General features: G+C 39.3%; 1 protein-coding gene across 2 annotated transcripts in view; it reads left to right on the forward strand.

The window, feature by feature from the left end:
• Positions 1–14,433, forward strand: part of smpd3 (sphingomyelin phosphodiesterase 3) — a 49,413-nt gene extending 34,980 nt beyond the window's left edge. For both annotated transcript variants that reach the window (XM_026946659.3, XM_026946658.3), the window contains exons 4-8: positions 2,247–2,408; positions 3,352–3,441; positions 7,413–7,476; positions 8,756–8,918; positions 11,553–14,433. In XM_026946659.3, coding sequence (XP_026802460.2) covers positions 2,247–2,408; positions 3,352–3,441; positions 7,413–7,476; positions 8,756–8,918; positions 11,553–11,654 — 581 coding nt within the window. In that variant the 3' untranslated portion in view covers positions 11,655–14,433. The remainder of the gene's footprint in view (positions 1–2,246; positions 2,409–3,351; positions 3,442–7,412; positions 7,477–8,755; positions 8,919–11,552) is intronic.
• The last annotated feature ends 3,853 nt before the right edge of the window (positions 14,434–18,286 follow it).

Consider the following 18,286-nt stretch of genomic DNA (forward strand, 5'->3'; position numbering starts at 1 on the left):
ATAGAAAGACCATTCCTCCTTCACTGTGACTGAAAGGGAGAAAGGCCATGCCTTATTGACTGTGATTGACAAGTAGGCCACACCTTTTTCACTGGGACTGGCAATTAAGAAAGCCACACCTCCTTCACTGTGACTGGTAAAAAAAAAGGCCAAACTACTTTTACTATGAATGACAAATAGAGAGGCCATGCCTTCTTCAGTGTGACTGACAGGCACAAAGGCCACACCTCCTTCACTGTGACTGAGGCACAGAGGCCACACCTCCTTCACTGTGATTGACAGGCACAAAGGCCACACCTCCTTCACTGTAACTGAAAATCATGGTGGAGTAAGAGAGAAACACAGGCTGCATCCCAATTTGCTTACTTATACTATGCTCTAAAAGTTTTGTGAAGAAAAAGTACATATTTTGAGTTTGTCGCAAAAGAATATGCAAGTACTGGGACACACTCACACGTCATGTAATGAAAGAGACTGCATAAAAGCATATAAATAAGTAAATGATTGTTACTGACTCAAATCCTTTGAGAGCAGCATTTCTTTTGCCAGTGAAAAGGGAGTCATTTGCAACGCTCCATTTTATTACACACTCAGTCTCTTCATCTGACCCTATAAGATAAAGATGGTACTCTTATTACACAACATTCAACCATACGTGACAATAAAAAACTTTAGTTAGTGCTTAACATTTAATTTCTTACCCTTAAATACTGAAGGTGCATCATCAACGTTACACTCATCCACCATGCTGGCAGGTTGAATTCGGTGAAGCGGTCACAAAACGGTCACAAAACTCCTCCTCGCCTCAAGGGGTTGTGGGTAATATTAGCTGAAAAAGTGTCCATGGAGCCACATTTCAAAAATCTACCAGAAATAGTAGACCGTCTGGGTACCTTTGGGAGACTCGTTTCAACATACTACGATTTGGGACACACAAAGTCTAATCTTGGATACTATTCAGGACGGATAGTAGGTGAATTGGGATGCAGAAACAGCGCCAAAGGAAGCTGACTTGATAATGTCTAATAATAATAATAATAATAATAATAATAATAATAAAAGATCGAGGCGTGTGCTGTCAGACTTTAGCGATACAGAGAAGCTCGGATTCATTCAGTCACCATCACTATCACCATCGAGCAGCTTTTACCCGATTCATGCTCTTCTGAATCGCTGAACGTTAACGTTATATAAAGCAGATCTGAGGTTGTGACAGTGCAGAGGCGGCTGTGTGTCGCTCTTTAATCATACGTGTACAGTCTCAGCTCACACCACAGCCGTGACTCATGGGCTTTCTGTCTTTAAATGCAGCCTGATTTCACCTTAATGCTCAGAGATACACAACATCCCACACACTCACACACACACACACACTCACACACACACACACATATGGCAGATGCTCTTTGAAATGTGTACTTTAGGAAATATGCTATGGGAATGCTGCACCTTTCATTCCTGTACACACTCTTACTCTTTCTCTCACTCTTTCTTTTAGCTGTGCTTAGTGACTAAGAGAGCTTGCATTTGTTCCCTCTCTATTTTCTCTTCCTTTTTCATTTATTCTCCGTTTACCTTTCATAATGCAGCTTTCCTTTCCTTTCCTTTTTACTATTCTCCTTCCCTTCCCTTCCCTTCCTGTCCTGTCCTGTCTTGTTCTGTCCTATCAGTTCCTTTCCTTTCCATTATTCTCCTTCCCTGTTATTCCTCTTTCTCTTCCCTTTCTTTCTTTTATATACAGCAGGGGGTGTATGTACTATATATCTTGTTTGAAGTATAATGGAAATTCCCAGGGTCCCACCAGGGGGTAGTGTTAGACTGAGATTCTGCATGAAGAGTTTGATCTTTAATCACCACTTACCATCTGTTTATCAAATTGCTGCTAAACTGGTTAGCCCACAGTGTTAGTTCCACTTTTTAACGAATGTTGATGATAGCGAGTGGCAATCTGACTAATAATAGAAGACCACAATGTATTTCACTGTAATTCACTGTCATCTAAGCTACACAAGATCTCCCTCTCTGAATAATTATGGGTCTTCTCTTAGCTAAACCTGGACATGCCTCTAAGCAATGATGTTCTTTGAGAGTCTTTATACATACATACATATATAATATTTAACGTACAATAAAGTGCTACACTATAATTATTCTACATTTTTATAAAACCCCACTCTCAGAATCAATGGTGTTGAAATGACTATGATGTGAATAATCAACTCATTGTGGCTCTCGTCCGCGTACAGGCGATGCGTCGGTGCGTTGCGAGCAGTTGGATCTGCTCCTGCAGTGGGGCGCTGAGTTTAGGAGGGCCACGTCTCAATCCGCAGGTCAGGAGAAAGGTATGGAGGACCAGGTCGCCTTCGACGTCATCCTCGGAGACCTCAACTTCGATAACTGCTCCTCAGGTAAGTTCACTGCTGGAAAAAATGCACTTCATTTGTTTTTATTTATACCCCATACCATATCTAGTACATTGCTTTAAGTTTTAATTAACAGTCATTAAGAGAGGGGAAACCCAGCAGAGATGATTGTTTTCAGTGAGAGCATTACCGGGAAAAGTTATAGAAGCCATGGACCCAAGTTGTGAAAAACGAGTTCAAGTGCCATGTTGTTATTTCAACTTATTAACTTGTTGTTTCAAGACATCATGTCATTATTTTGAAATCTCTACTTATCTTATAGTTTTATAGTTATTTTATATATGTGCCTGCCCCATAATATCTTGAACAAACCAAGCACGCATAATAAATTCCCACAAAAGCAATAGGGTTCTAGTACTTTCTCTGCCTGGAACCCTAAAAATGACCCCTAATAACAAATAAATAGCTTATTATTTGAAGTTATTGCCTTAGTGCTTGGCCCCTGAACAATGTCCTGAAAAAAAAATCATTCAGGTTCCAGCACTTTGTGTTTTACCCCTAAAAATCCAAGCACAGTTTAAAAAAATCCTAGCGAAAACAACATGTTCAGTGCTTGGACCCCTAAATATGACAGCAAAAATATTTTTAAAATCAATACTAATAACTGTGGCCATTATAACTGAATAAAAGAATTTCATTCTTTTAACTGCTTTTGATTTCGAGCTGTGTCTTAGTCTCGCTCTGAGCACTTGGACAGACATCGATGCCTCATCAGCATCAAACTCCCTCGGCTCCGTCTGATTCCACGCTGACTGGAACAGAGTTTTCAGCTTAATTAAGTGGATCATTCAGTCTTAGCCGTATCGACAGCCTCCTTCCTCTCCACTCCAGAGCCGAACGCCAGATGATTATATGTTTGAAAAGATGGAGAAAGGCAGCGTTTCATTTTAAAGTGCTTCTCTCTCTCTTTTGTTTTTCTCTATTTTAGAGGATAAGTTGGAGCAGCAGCACGCTATTTTTACTCAGTACAGAGATCCGTGTCGTCTGGGGCCTGGAGAGGACAAACCATGGGCTTTGGGTGAGTGGCCTCTCGCTTGCTTACACGTATTACTGCCCTCCTGTGGCTTATTACTGACACTGTGACCTGATTTTATACATCACGCATCATCAGAGGAGTTTCCACTTCCTCAATCTCACAGTACATTTATATAATATGATGAAATGATCCTAATATTATAATTTATTTAAAGCAAATGGCTGCTTTTTATTTTAAAGCCAGTTTTGCCTTTACCTTCTCACCTCTCTGTTATATTTAAATGTTAGCATGACAGTGACTTGCTAATAAAGATTTTATTTACCTAGTAGTTTTTAATTAAGCATTAACTCATATGAGAAAACTGTAAACAATCTTAAACATAAGTGATTACAGCCATGTTTCGCTGTTAGCTCCTAAAAACAAACGAGCAAGAGCTCACCATTTTCAAGTGACATCATATTCAACGTCATATTGATGAGAAATCCAGCGTAGCAGTAGTCAAGATCTTGGTAAAAATGCTGGATCCCAGAATGCAATGCAGCAATATGACACAGTTATGGAAGAGACTTGGCCCAGCTAGTTAGCGATCTGTGAGATGATGAGCGCAATGGCCTTGGTATTAGCATTAGAAAGTTGAAGCTTCGGAAGCCGATCTGTTTGAGCAGAGTGTACAGATGAGGAGGTGAGAAAGCTGGACAGACTAAAGGACTAAAGCACCGCTGCAGCGCTTTCTTTAGGTAAACATTAAACAAAGGTTAAATCCCACTGCACTACTATCAGCAGGTTTGAATAGCATTGTGGGTAATGTAGGAAACGTAGTGAAAGTAGAGCAACGTGTCGTTGAAAGAACTGAAAACGTAAAATAAAATCAATAAATAAAAATCACACAGTTGAAGATCATGTGTTAATTATAAAGTTTAATATGCAAGTCATTCAGGGTGGAGCTTTCACAAAAGGGTTTGGAATTTTTACGTTTTTGGACAGTTGAGAAGGACAGTGAAGACCAATAACAAGCAGATTTTTTTGGAATAAGTGTGGGGAAAAAATGTGTAAATGGTGTAAATGTGTTCCTCCACTTGATGATTTTCAACTACCGTGATGCCACAGATGCTATGATGATAAACTGTACCCAGAAAAACATGGTGGCATCGGCCTTATACGCCAGAACAACTTAAAAATACGGAGTTTTGTTGTATTGGCTCCACTCCAATTCTTCTGAAAAGCCTCTTGTTTGAGCGAGTCCTTCAGAAAATCTTTTCCGATTAAATATTTGGTGAGAAATGGGATAATGTCGTTTCTACACACTCTTCAAGAGCTCTTCAGAGCTTTATGCTTTGTGTGTGTAAGCACACAGAGCAAATTTAGACGTGCCGCAGGCGCCGCTCGCCCTGCAGATGGTGTGTGAGATGAGCTGGCAGGAAGCCCCCATGGAGACGCTGCCTTCCCAGCATGCTCCACAAACAGACAGGTCTCTAAACGGCAGCAGCGGTGGTTCAATGGCTCACGTCCAGCCGCCTTAAACACTGACCTCCCTTGAGTCGAGAGCCTCAGGAGATCACTGCCTGCTCAGGGAAAACAACATGGCTGCCAAACCTTCTGAATTTTAAAAAGGCAGTGTTTGTGGAGTTTGTTAGTTTCGGCCCTGCTGTTTTTTTTTCTTTCTCCAGAACTGTAAAACGGTTCTGTCCCCTGAAGAATCTGTTAAAGGAACACAAGTCTCTTGTGGTAAAGGAACCACAAATGGAGTCCATCAGCCACGGCACTTTGGTCTCTAACATGGCTGGAGCTACGAGGCTAATGTAGCTAAGTAATGGAAACTACCACGTCAGAGATATTCAGCTAAAATGTGTGAAGGTCCAATTACATTCCTTGTTTATAAAGGTCCAGATAGGGAGCTAACATTACTGACAACAGTTACCTTTTCAATGCCTGAAAGATGCATTAATGATTGGTTCATGGTTATAAATATGACAATTTATAGTGATTATATTTTGTTTCATAGTGGTGACTTCATGTTAACACTTTTGACAGCTGTTTGGAAATACAGAATAAATGCATACTACATTGTCCAGTCTCCTTTAAATGAAGACTGGACAATGTAGTATGCATTTGAGACAGGTGAATCAGACAGTTGAAGTTATATCACCTGTCTCACTCTTCCCTTTTTGCGCTAATGCTAGCCCTGTAGCTAGTCTGTGGTCCGATGAGATGCCTTCAGCGAAACAATTTACATTTACATATATGGCATTTGGCAGATGCCCTTATCCAGAGCGACATACAATTATCTCATTTAAATGCTTAGATACATAAATGCTTGTGATTGGATCTGCCACAGAAGTTGCGATCTTTTGTGTTTTAAAAACATAGAGTTGCTGAACTAAGGCTTGACTTTTTTATACGTTTATCAGCCCTGTACTATAGCATCTACTATAGTACAGCTCCGCCTTCACACTCCAAACCACGCCCCCTATCTGATCCAGATGCTGTGGAGTGACACCAAATTCTGTGCCGAGGAAGAAATTGATTCTTGAGCTGCAAGTCTTTTCTACACGTTTAGCTCAGTGGTGTCTTTTTGTCCATCTTTTATAGATAACCCCATCAGCAGGTCTTTCTGCGACACACCTACATATGTGTCATTTTTTAGGCTTACAGCTTCAATTACAATGCTAAACTGATCATTATAAGGTTTAATTACTTATCCACTCCAAGGAGAATCTAAAGAAGCAAATGTCAGACACTGGACATATCTTTAGGAACTATATTTGTGAAACTGTACATTATTTGAATCTGTATATATATATATATATATATATATAGGGCTGAGTATTTGTGTTACTTCATGGTAATTTCCAAACAGTGCAGGTCTGAGAAACATTGTGTATGATGTCTCTTTATTTCTACCATTCCTGGGATTCCTGCTCTTTATCCTTACAAACTTATAATAGAGAAATTAATGAAATTAATACAGAGAACTTTCATACTTTTTCAGACTCTCACCTACTTCTGTCTCTTCAGGAACCAGACAGCCTTCATGATGTTTTTATCCAAAAAAAAAAAAATGCTTTATTAATTATATATTACTTTCATTAATGATGTTGCAAATATTTCTCACATAAATGCAGAACACATAAAGCACACAAAACCTAAAAAATAAAAGTGGGGTGCCAAATTTTTTTTTGTACTGTTTAGCAGCCATCTTGTATTTGGTACTTGATCTGTGAACTTTGACCAGTGTGAAATACGCTGAGCATGCTGGGAAATTCCAGCTTGTGTTTGTAGTGTATTCTGGCAAATGAGTTTATGATATTGTTATAGAAATTTTATCTGAATTCTTTTCGGTGTTGATAAGATAGAATTGTATGTATTTATAAATGTTCTATATTTTTATATGTATGTATTATTTTATGTATTAGCAGTTCTAATTAATCTGTTCAGTCTTTTTTCATATATTACACATTGTATAAGGAACTGTGTAATTTGTTATTTATAGCCCCTGAAAAGAAAATGGACAAAACAAGAAATTGAGGAACCGAAAGAATGACCTGTAAGGGTGAATTTTTTATAAAAGCCCCCGAGGTGTGTAGCATAACGAGAGATAGAGGAAGCGTAATTATGACTCACGGTTTTCTCGAGCTCGTTTGAGTGTGGTGTGATGCCCACGCGTGGGTGCAGCGTCTCAAGCGCAGGCTCTAAACGGGGCCTGATTACACAGAGATGTCAGATCTGTGTTCTCGTAATGACTAGAGTGTCTGCCGAGGCGTTTAGATTAATGCAAAAGAGGGGGATTGATTGCAGAAAAATATGACGGTCTGCGTTCCTGTAATGAGCGCAGCCTCTCTCGCTTTGAACGTTGAGAACGAATATATGCAGAGTATTCATGCAGGTGTTAACGTGAACAGCTAAATATAGCATCACATGGTCACAGAGGAGTCAGTTTTGAATAATTGTGCAACCTTTGTGTGTGTGTGTGTGTGTATGTGTGTGTTTGTGTGTGTTTGTGTGTGTGCTCACAGGTACCCTGCTGGACACAAGTGGTTTGTATGATGAAGAAGTCAGCTCACCAGAGAGTCTACAAAAGTAAGTCAAAACCACACACCCACACACACACACGCACACACACTCACCTTCACCCACTGCAACATGATGATGTGATCAAAAAGTCAAACACACAAAGGTTTGGAGAAACACTAACACCCACATTCTAACAAAGTCCACCCCCGGGTCCTTCATGGGGGAACCCTTAAAATTTCTGTTGTGAACCCTAGAACAGAGTGTGTGTAGTGTATTGTAAAACCCCTTTTTTTTATGAGTATATGTATTTATATTTTTATAAGAACCCTTAATTATCCAGTGAACCCTTAAAGAACCCTTGAAGAATCTTTTTTTTCCAATAGTGTATGTATTAACTGGAAACAACCCTTAATTTCCCAATGAACCTTTAAAGAACCATAGAAGATTCCCTTTTTCAGGAGTGTATGTGTTACCAGGGAACCTTTTTTGGAAGCTAAGAGTCATTAAATATCCAATGAACTCTTAAAGAACCATTGGAGAGCCACTTTTTCCCTAAGACTGTAAGTATTCACTGGGAACTCTTTTCGGTCGTTAAAGATCCTTAATTATCCAATGAACCCTTGAAGATCCATTTTTCCCCCTAAAAGTGTGTATACTGACTTAAGTGTGTGGTACAAAGCCCAAAATATTGTGAAATATTTCCTTCTTAATACTTAGAACCACACTTGTCACTTTCAGCATGTTTTTTGTTGATGTCTGAAAGCATAGTGTAAATTATCCAGTGCCCGCCGATATCCCACAATGCACTGCAGTAGCACCGTGTTCAAATGAACACCCATAGTGCACTTTTGTAGTTTGGAGGGAGTAGAATTAGGCTGCAATTTTACATTTACATTTACGGCAATTGGCAGACGCCCTTATAAGGGCGACTTACAATTATCTCATTTATACACCTGAGCAGTTGAGGGTTAAGGGCCTTGCTCAAGGGCCCAGCAGTGGCAGCTTGGCGGTGCTGGAATTTGAACTCTCAACCTTCCGATCAGGAGTCCAACGTCTTAACCACCGAGCTACCACTTCCCGTTTCCCTTCCCCAAATTTGATAAACAATGTTTAAATCTTCTATTTGTTGCATCTTCTCTTTCTTCTTGCACAAACTTTTACAGTTCAGACAAATGAAACAACCTTTTAAAGCATTTCTCTGAATCCTTGGCATTTCCGTTAAGCTTTTTTTAAGCTTGGCATTTCTACGAATACTTGGCATTTCAAAGCTGGGTGGACGCAAATGTCCTTACGCATGCATGTGCCCACCCCTGATGAACTATCTCTCTGCGTTCCTCTTTAACAGGGTTATGGAAAATGAAGAAAGCAGGAAGGAGTACTTGGTTTTCCCAGCGAGTAAGAACCAATGTCCAAGTCAGAAGGGTCGTAAGATCCCACTGAAGGGGAATGGACGCAGGATCGACTATATCCTGTACAGAGAGGAAGGCCTGCACGCCGACTGGAAAGTGGTCAGTATGAAGAAGTGACGTACCTCAGTCTGTTTTATTCAACGCTGCCACCGTGTGGCACAATGTAGAAACAGCCTGATTGATTTTATTTATTAAAAAATAAGATGTACTTTTTATCCATACAGTTATAGTTACATTTAATGTTGTGAAACAAGTTATCACTTACATTATAGCAGCTATAAAATGTAGTTCCCTCACCAGCCTCTCTTTATTTCTCTCTCTTGAAGGGCAAAAAAATGCAACTTGAAATTCTTTTCACAGAATCTTTAAATGCTGTAGTCATCAGAATGTCAACACAAAATGTTTAATCATAATGTGAGGAAATTTTTAGATCTATCAATATGGCTGAAACAGCTCTATACAAACTTATTTATTACCTGCCCTTCGGTTCTACTGATTTGTGCATGCAGTCAGCATTCCTGAAGTGACTTTCAGTCTGTGGTAAATCACACTAACTGATTTGCATTGATTCTGCCCCCTACTTTACACTCGATTTGACACTTTTTTTAGGAATAAATGGCTCAAATTAACTATTCATTAAGGCAAAAATTGCCCAGATGAGTTATTTTGCGCTTATGAAAGATGCAGCTTTCTGTAGAATCTGGTAGTAAATCAGCTTGGAAAGTTTTTGTGGGTATTATTAACTTTTTGGGGTTTTTTTATTTTTGTATTTTGTAAATCAGTGTCTGTGTATGTACAGACATGCAGATAAAGTTGTTTTGAGAAGTGCAGAATACTGTACATGGGCCAATAATTCATTAATCTACAGTGCAGTGAAAAAGTGTTTGCCCCAGATCTTTGTTTCAGATCTTTGAAGAAAATTTTATACAAAACAAAGACAACTTCAGCAAACACAAAATATACTTTTAAAATTATCATTTCATTTATTGTAGGAAAATGGTTATCCAACACCAACTGGTCCTGTGTGAAAAAGTAATTGCCCCCTTATCTACTCAACCAAACAGTTAACTAAATTTAATTGATAATTACTTTCAGTTAGACTAGACACACCCAGGCTTGGTTACTGCCAGTTCTGTTCAATCTAAACATCATTTAAATAGAATCTTTCCAGCAGTGTGAATCAGGCTAATAGGTGTCAACAAGCAGCACACCGTGCCATGATCAGAGCCGAGAAATATATCAGTCTGGAAAGGGTTACAAATCCATTTCTGCGAGTGCGAGCCATTATCTCCAAATGGAGAAAACACATAACCATGCTGAATCTTCCCAGAAGTGGCTGGCCTACCAAAATTCCTCCACAAATACATTGATGACACACCCAGGAAGTCATAAAAGAACCCAAACGAACTTCTAAAGAATTGCAGGCCTTGCCCACCTCAGATAAGCTCAGTGTTGATGATTCCACTGTAAGAGACTGGGCAAAAATGGTATCCATGGGAGACTTGCAATGTGAAGATCACTGCTCACCAAGAGGAACATAAAGGGTTAGAATGGCTGTTGACTGCTGAGTCAAAAGTGGAGCTTTTGGGAAGACATGGGTCCCGTTACATCTGGTGAGAAAAAGCTGAGACAGCATTTGACAATAAGAACATCATACCAACAGTCAAACTTGGTGGTGGTAGTGTGATGTTGTGGGGATGCTTTGCTGCTTCAGAGCATGGGCAACTTGCCATAATTGGTAGAACCATGAATTCTGCTGTTTACCAGAAAACAGAGAACGAGACTGTCCGGTCATCAGTTCGTGATCTGAAGCTCAAGTGTATCTGGGTTGTGCAGCAAGAAAGTGATCCAAAGCACATGAGAAGAAACAAAATTAAGGTTTTGTAGTGACTTAGTCAACGTCCTGACTTGAACCCTATAGAGATCCTGTGGCAGGACTCGAAAGTTCTCCAATGCGGCTGAATTAAAGCAACTAAAGCAGAAGTAGAAGACTGGGCCAGAACTCGTCCACAGCAATATGAAAAACTGGTCACAGCTGCTGCTGCTTAAAGTGGCGAGTTCAATTCCAGTTTCCAATGAGTGATAACCTTGTCCCTTCGGTAAAAGAAATGATCATTTAAAAACTGTTCTTTTTTGTCATATATTACATTTTATATGAGGATCTGAAACCATTTAGTGAGACAAATATGCAAAAATGGAGGAAAGCAAATGTTTTTTTTTAATGGCACTATACCTAGATGTACTCACTTGGCTTTTTATCAGGTCCTCATACAGCAGTCCTCGGTCCTCATACATTCAAACTTTTTCCCCATGTGGCCCACTGTGCGGTGTTTGGAGTCTCTGGAAAACCTTTAGCACCATCCAAAACATCAGCAGTGTGAGACGGGGAAAGAGAGTGGGGTTTCCAGATAGTTTCAGTTAATATCTGAGTCACTTAAATGATGATTGGCTCATCTGCCGATTTTATTATGGGAAGTAAGACAGTCCTGTAGGTGTATTTTGGAGTATGTTCCACATGTTAACATGTGGAGCTCATCTGCAAAATGTGTAAAGGTTGGCAGGTCTTTTAAATATTTATTTTTAGCATTTTCTATCTCACTTCTCACCCTCACCCACATGCAGTTGGGCATGCCTGACAGTTTGAGTCTCTCTGCCTTACCATAAAGGTCACTTTATATCTAAAAAGCTGGGTGCTGATTGAGTTATAATGTGTGTATTGTTGTATTATTACAGGACATCGAGGAGTTCAGTTTCATCACTCAGCTGGCCGGACTGACCGATCACCTCTCTGTGGCAGTGCGACTCGCCGTGTCTACAGGGGAGGAAGAGTCATAAATCCGGCTTCCTGTTACACAATGCCACGGACTGAGGGAGAGAGAGAGAGAGAGAGAGAGAGAGAGAGAGAGAAAGCAGAACTAAATCCTAAAACTGCAGAGTAGAGGAAAAGACATGTGTGACGTTTTAAATCTTGACGTACTCTTGTCAGTGACAGCATGGAGGCACGGCGTCACACACACACACCCACACACCCACAAACGCCCACACAAACACACACAGACCCACAAACCACAGATCGACACACTGTCCCCTGTTTAGCATGGTGATCTCACTCTCTCACTTCCTCTTTTGGGACTCAAGAGTGAGAGTTTACGTCCTTATCACGCTTTATCACACGTTCGGCTCACCTCCGCCACTTTCATTTCTCCATGGCCTATGGCTTGAGGAGAAGACTTTTTTTGTGCCATGATTCGAGGAAGTTTTACAGGGAAGCCTGGATTCAGAGTATTGCATGTCCCGATGATTAACACACAAACGTGTTCACTAATGAGACATTTCCCTTTAGCTCTCCTCAAGAACCTCAGCGAGAAGTGTCTTTCTTTTCTAACCTCTTTCTAGACCTTTCTATGGCCGTGCGCGCTGTCTTTATAGAGAGTTTGTACACTGAGTCACCTGATGCGAGTAAACTCGATTCTGATCATTAAGTACAGTCAGAATAATTAACTCTCGTATTTCTAGCGGTTTATTGTAGCCAATCTTTGAAATACAGTAGTGATAACGTGTACATGAGTGTGTGTGTGTGTGTGTGTGTGTGTGTGTGCAACAAGAAAGTTTTAGTGTAGATTTATTCTCTGGTTGAAGATTTTTAACTGTTTGATAAATGCACAGCCATGAGAAACCACCGGCCTGCATGATCACAAAATCCTGAAGATGATTCAGAGATTCGCGGGTTCTAGGTCTCTCACAGATGTACTCCGTCTCACACACACACACACACACACACACACACATTCTCAGTCTCACACACACTGTCTTTTCTTTCTTCAGTATTGCTACAGTAATGATTTTCAAGTTCAATTTGATCAGCCAACCAATCAAATTTGATCTTATGACAACATTCCCAACCTTTCATTTCATTCAACTTAGCATAAATACTGGTTTAACTGTGCACCATAAAGGTTTAGCATTAGCTAAGCTAACTAGTCATTTAAATGCATTACTGAGGTAGCATTAGCCACCTAACTAGTTAGTTTAGCTAACATTACCCCTTCACTTGTCTAGCTAGCTAGCTAATGTCAGACTAACATTGTGTAGTTCAAGCCAATGGCAAGCTAGTTAAGTTTAAGCTAATATATTATGTAATTTAAATCGGTAGCCATGTTGGCTAGCGAGCTAGCTAACAATAAAGCTATTATATTGGCTAAGCTAGCTAGCAAATGTTAGACTAACATCATGTAGGTTAAACAAATGACAAGCTAGTTAACTTGAAGATGTGATATTAGGTTTGCTAGCAAATCAAGTCCAGTTTTAAATCAAATATTATTTAATTTTAATTATTTTGTGTAGTAAAACCAGTATTTTATGCTAAGCATTCTGAATATTGAAGACGTTATACATCAGGGTTGCAAATGGCTAATCATGTGTAATTTAAGCTCTGCCCTTGCTGAGACAGAGATGCCTGTCATTCGCAAATTCAGGACCTTTTTATGGCTCCAAGGCTTGAAGTGAGTTTGCGGTACAGCAAAAAGGCTCTTTGTTCAGGGCAAAAAGGCTTTCTGTATCCCCTCTGAGCCGATGACCGCACCTGTGCAAATGTTTACACCCCCGTTACTCAACACTATGGAGGACACCGGACTCGGGCCGAAAATGACTACACCACATGAACTGCTGTACTTTCTATTCATCCGTCACTTTGTTTGCTTTTATATGCTTTCTATATTATTATTATTATTATTATTATTATTAAGCAATGCAGTGTTTTCCCGCATTAGCTTAGGTGCTAAACAGTTCAACTGCGACAGAAATTGGCATCCTGTCTGCATCCTTCTTAAAGTCCTAGTGTGAAATTGCCAAAATATACAGATGTTAAATACACAGTTGGGTCTGAAAGTTTGAATCCATGAACAAGGACTGTTTTTATTTCATCAGTCACTAAAACCGAATCAAAAATTCAATTCAGTTGGAAATCACAAAAACAAATCACAGCCATAGTGTACTTTAGAAGAACGCTCTCATAGTGTATCGATTTTATACTGTTTTTTACAGTTTTACAAAGTCGAGGAAAAAAAGTGAAGCAAACCAAAACATTGAGTTAACCATTAATTAGTTAATATATTGGTAGCGCAGAGAACTGTATACATATTACACATATACTATACACACTGTGCATATCATATTAGGTATACAGATTTTCTGATGGAAAAAAATAGCTTCATCACAAGTGAAAATTTATATGAGTGATTATCAGTACACAGTATGTGGCTAGCTCTAACCCTTCTATAAGTAACCCTTCTTATACCACAGCATTTTGGCAACAGTAAGAAATTTTCTGAAATAAAGAACAACACTTTTTATCCATTTAGAGTTACATTTAATGTTGTGGAGCATCCATGGAACAAGCAAGTTCCTGTTCTTACTTACATTATAGTAGCTATAAACAGTCCTTCCCTCACCAGCCTCTCTTTATTATTCTTTTAATAAGCTCTTAAGAAGACAAAAAAGTAGACCCCTGAAGTAAACAGTCCTGAGTCAGAAAAGTTTAAGTTTTACAAAGTGCTGACACTGGAGACTCCTTCATAAATGTTAAATAAACATCTGTTTATGGAAAATTATAACATACCAATGATTGTATTGTATGTTTTTCTTTAAATAAAAACGTGTTTTTAAATTTGATTTAGTTTTAGACTCTGAGTATGTGGAGCATCTGCTGTACAAGTCCCCGTGAATGAGCTGTTACTAGAGAAACCATAATGTATTAGAACAAGCGCATTAATATAAGCCAGAGCTACTGTAGTAGAAAATGAATTAACGTCTTCTGACCAATGAGAATCGAGCATTCAGTTGTGCTTTGGTATAAATGTTTGATAACTGATGAACTAAAAACTGACTTTTGGACCTGACTGTGTGTAATGAATGCCACAGATTTTTTAATGTTTTTTTTTTTTTTTTCAAGCATTTAAAATATTGATTTGATTTTGATTTTCAGTGTGTGTTAGTTTTTGGTATTGATCTAAATGTCTAAATCAATACAAAGTTATAGAAGAATATGTTTAAAGGTTGGCATGTTGACTAAGTATAACTCGTTCTGTTCTTTAAATTAATCGAACCACCTCTGCTTATGAAAAGAAATTATTGTTTACACAAAGAAACACAAAGAAAAGCTGACAGGTAAATATATGGGATCATAAATAAATAAATAAATAAATAAATAAATAAAAATCAGTGACATTGGCTGAAGTCAACGAGTTCCCAGCCAGTGAGGCCAAATAATCTAATGTAAATAATTCATTAAAATAATCTTCATATAGTACTTTTACCTCAAAAACCTGTATCTTTTTTATAGATAATAGCTTTATTTCTATAGCACTTCATGCATTTTTAATTCAGCGTTCTCATCGAGGTGCTCTGTACACGCCATCAGGAAAACAAAAAGGTTGAATTTGTAATATACACAAGGCCAGTGTAGAGCATATGTTCATTAAGTAATGTTGGGTTCAGCAATTCTTTTGTAGAAATCCATTTGAAAAAGGAGATGCCTTTTTTTAGATGCTGGTGTCCCCGCTCTACCCAGAATGCATTGCTGATGCCCTGGATAGCAGTTTCAGGATCATGGATTTCTGTATGTGATTTCATGTATATTTTAAATAAAGTTAATAGACATCTGCTTTTTGATGTTTAGTTGTTCCAGCAAATCTACAGTGAAAACTTCATGTCCCATGATGCTCTGCTTTTTGCCTTTTTTTTAGGACTGGGGTGTAGCACAGAGCTTTTCTGTTTTTGGGGAAACTCACCAATTAGGCTTTTAGCATGTGTTTATGAGAATGGATTTTAGAAAATGCATCAATGTTCTAGGCAGACATTGATGTTTTTGCTCTGCATCAGTGTTTCTTCATCCTGCTCCTGGAGAACCCCATCCCTGGACATTTTCATATTTTCCCTTCTCTAACTCACTTGATTCAACTCATCATCTCTAATCTCAACTCACAACCAAATAATTCTTCTGTGGTTTACGATTTTACTACAAACCAGCTATAGAGGCAGGAAATCACCCAAATGTTCACGGTGGTGATCCTCGAGGACCAGGATTGAGAAACACTGCTCTACATGACCGGATATCATCTGCCTGATGGGAACCTCAAAACATGGACACTTCACGCTAGAGCATGTTTCAGCAAAAGGCCAACTTGTTTACACAGACACTGAAGTGCAATTTTGATGCTGTGTTCAGTTTCCTACACTCAGAAAAAAGGTAAAATGTTACGAGGCTAAAGCCTCTTCAGTTTTTCTCTCTGGAGAAGCCATTAAAAGTCCTGCGTAGAACCCAACATCAAAGAGTTTTCCTTTCAGAAAGAAGTTTACGAAGCAAAGACCCCTTAAGGGACCCTTTTATACAAAAGTGTAGTCCATCAAAGCAACTGGGTTTGTTTTAATCTAGATGTTTCACCACGTCTTAGTCTCCATTGGCTGGCAAAACATCTTCAAGATTATAACACAATTGCAGTGTTGTTGAGTCAGTGCTATAACACGAGATTACTGGAAATCTTCATAGATCGTGTGAGTGAGCTCCAAGTCATTGAAAAGTGCTTACATTCACAGACCTGACAACCTTTATGCAAACTTTCATGGGATCCCAAAAAAAAGTCATGGAAGGCGGTGGTTTTGCTTCTCATTTGAGTGATCGGGCGTTGCTTAACATGGGAGTGTATCGTTCATTCATCTTAAGTAACTGCTTTATCCTGGTCAGGGTCACTGTGGTTAAATTACTTATACTATATGGGGAAAAGTTTGTGGACACCTGACCATCACACCCATATGTGCTTGTTGAGTATCTCATTCCAGATTTATTCCCCCTTTGCTGTTATAGTAAGCTCCACTCTTCTGGGAAGGGTTTCCACTAGATGTTGGAGTGTGGCTGTGGGGATTTGTGATCATTCAGCTACAAGAGCATTAGTGAGGTCAGGCACTGATGTTGGTGAGGAGGTCTGGGGTTCAGTCGGTGTTCCAGTTCATCCCAAAGGTGTTCAGTGGGGTTGAGGTCAGGGCTCTGTGTGCAGGACACTCGAGTTCTTCCACTCCAACCTTCACACACCATGTCTTCATGGAGCTCGCTTTGTGCACAGGGGCATTGTCATACTGGAACAGGTTTGGGCCTCTTAGTTCAAGTGAAGGGAAATTGTAAGGCTACAGCACCCAAAGACATTCTATACAGTTGTGTACTTCCATCTTTGTGGAAACAGTCTGGGGAAGAACATATGGGTGTGATGGTCAGGTGTCCACATACTTTTGGAAAAATAGTGTATATTAACTAATACATTGTCAACACAGTGGCAATTTATCCTGGTCAGGGTCACTATGGTTAAATTACGTACATGTATTTGTTTAAAAACTATGTTCATTAGAAAATATTGCAGGTGGGTACAAACAGCAGGGGTGGGCTGTGATTGAAATAAAAAAAAAAACAGTCCTGTTCAAACCTTTACACTTAACCATAGAAGTGATATGAAAGTGAGAATGTTCCAATAAAAGAAAAAGAAAAGAAAGCAATGTACAGTTGTACTGTAGAAAGGGTTTCACCTAGTCTGAAATATTTCCATAGTACTGAGAAGACTTTAGTCTGCCTCACTATTGTTCTTTCCTGACGAGTCAGCATCCTCACAGCAATGATAACGGCATGTGTTAGTCAAGTGGTTTATGTAGCCCCTACAATCAGTGTGACTCGGCCATTTAAAATCCCATCAGAAACACTGTGCATGTCTGATAAAACAAAAGTGAGCAGTGAGAGATGATAAGGAAATGGCGTCTGTTTCACATTCAGTGTGAAAATGTCTGGCAACTAGCATTAAGGGAGTTCATGCTTCCAATGATGATACAAACGTGAAATGAGGAGCTACCATCATCATAACTAGCTTGACCTGACTGAGGATTACAGTTAATTAGCTACAGTTAACTAGTGAGTTACATTCAATGCAGTCAGTTATCTAATATTAAAATGCTATAGCTGAGTTAATGCTATAGCATTGCCATTTCACAGCTACATGGTTCAATCCTGAGCTCCGATTACTGCCTGTGCAGAGTTTCATATGTTCTCTCTGTGTCTGCTTGGGGGTCCTCCAGGATCTATGGTTTCCCCCACATCCCAAAAACATGCCAGGAGGTGCACTAGATATGCTAAGTTGCCCCTGTGTGTGCATGGTGCCCTAGACAGGCTGTATTCCCATATCACACCCAGTGTTCCCGGGCTTACGTAAGACGGATGGATGAATGAGTGAATGAATGAATATAGCTTGCTTGCTAATTTGTTTTTAAATAACACAGAAAGATTTCTGATTTTCAAATGGACCAATCAGATTGGCTGTACTCTGATGTATGCAGTAGACTTACTGACATTGCTTTGCAATGAGGTGCACCAGTGAGTATAGAACACCCATAATGCATTGTGCCATTTGAAGGTAGTTTGGGTTCAGGATGGT

Source organism: Pangasianodon hypophthalmus, chromosome 7, assembly GCF_027358585.1.
Source record: "Pangasianodon hypophthalmus isolate fPanHyp1 chromosome 7, fPanHyp1.pri, whole genome shotgun sequence".
Lineage (NCBI taxonomy): Eukaryota > Metazoa > Chordata > Actinopteri > Siluriformes > Pangasiidae > Pangasianodon > Pangasianodon hypophthalmus.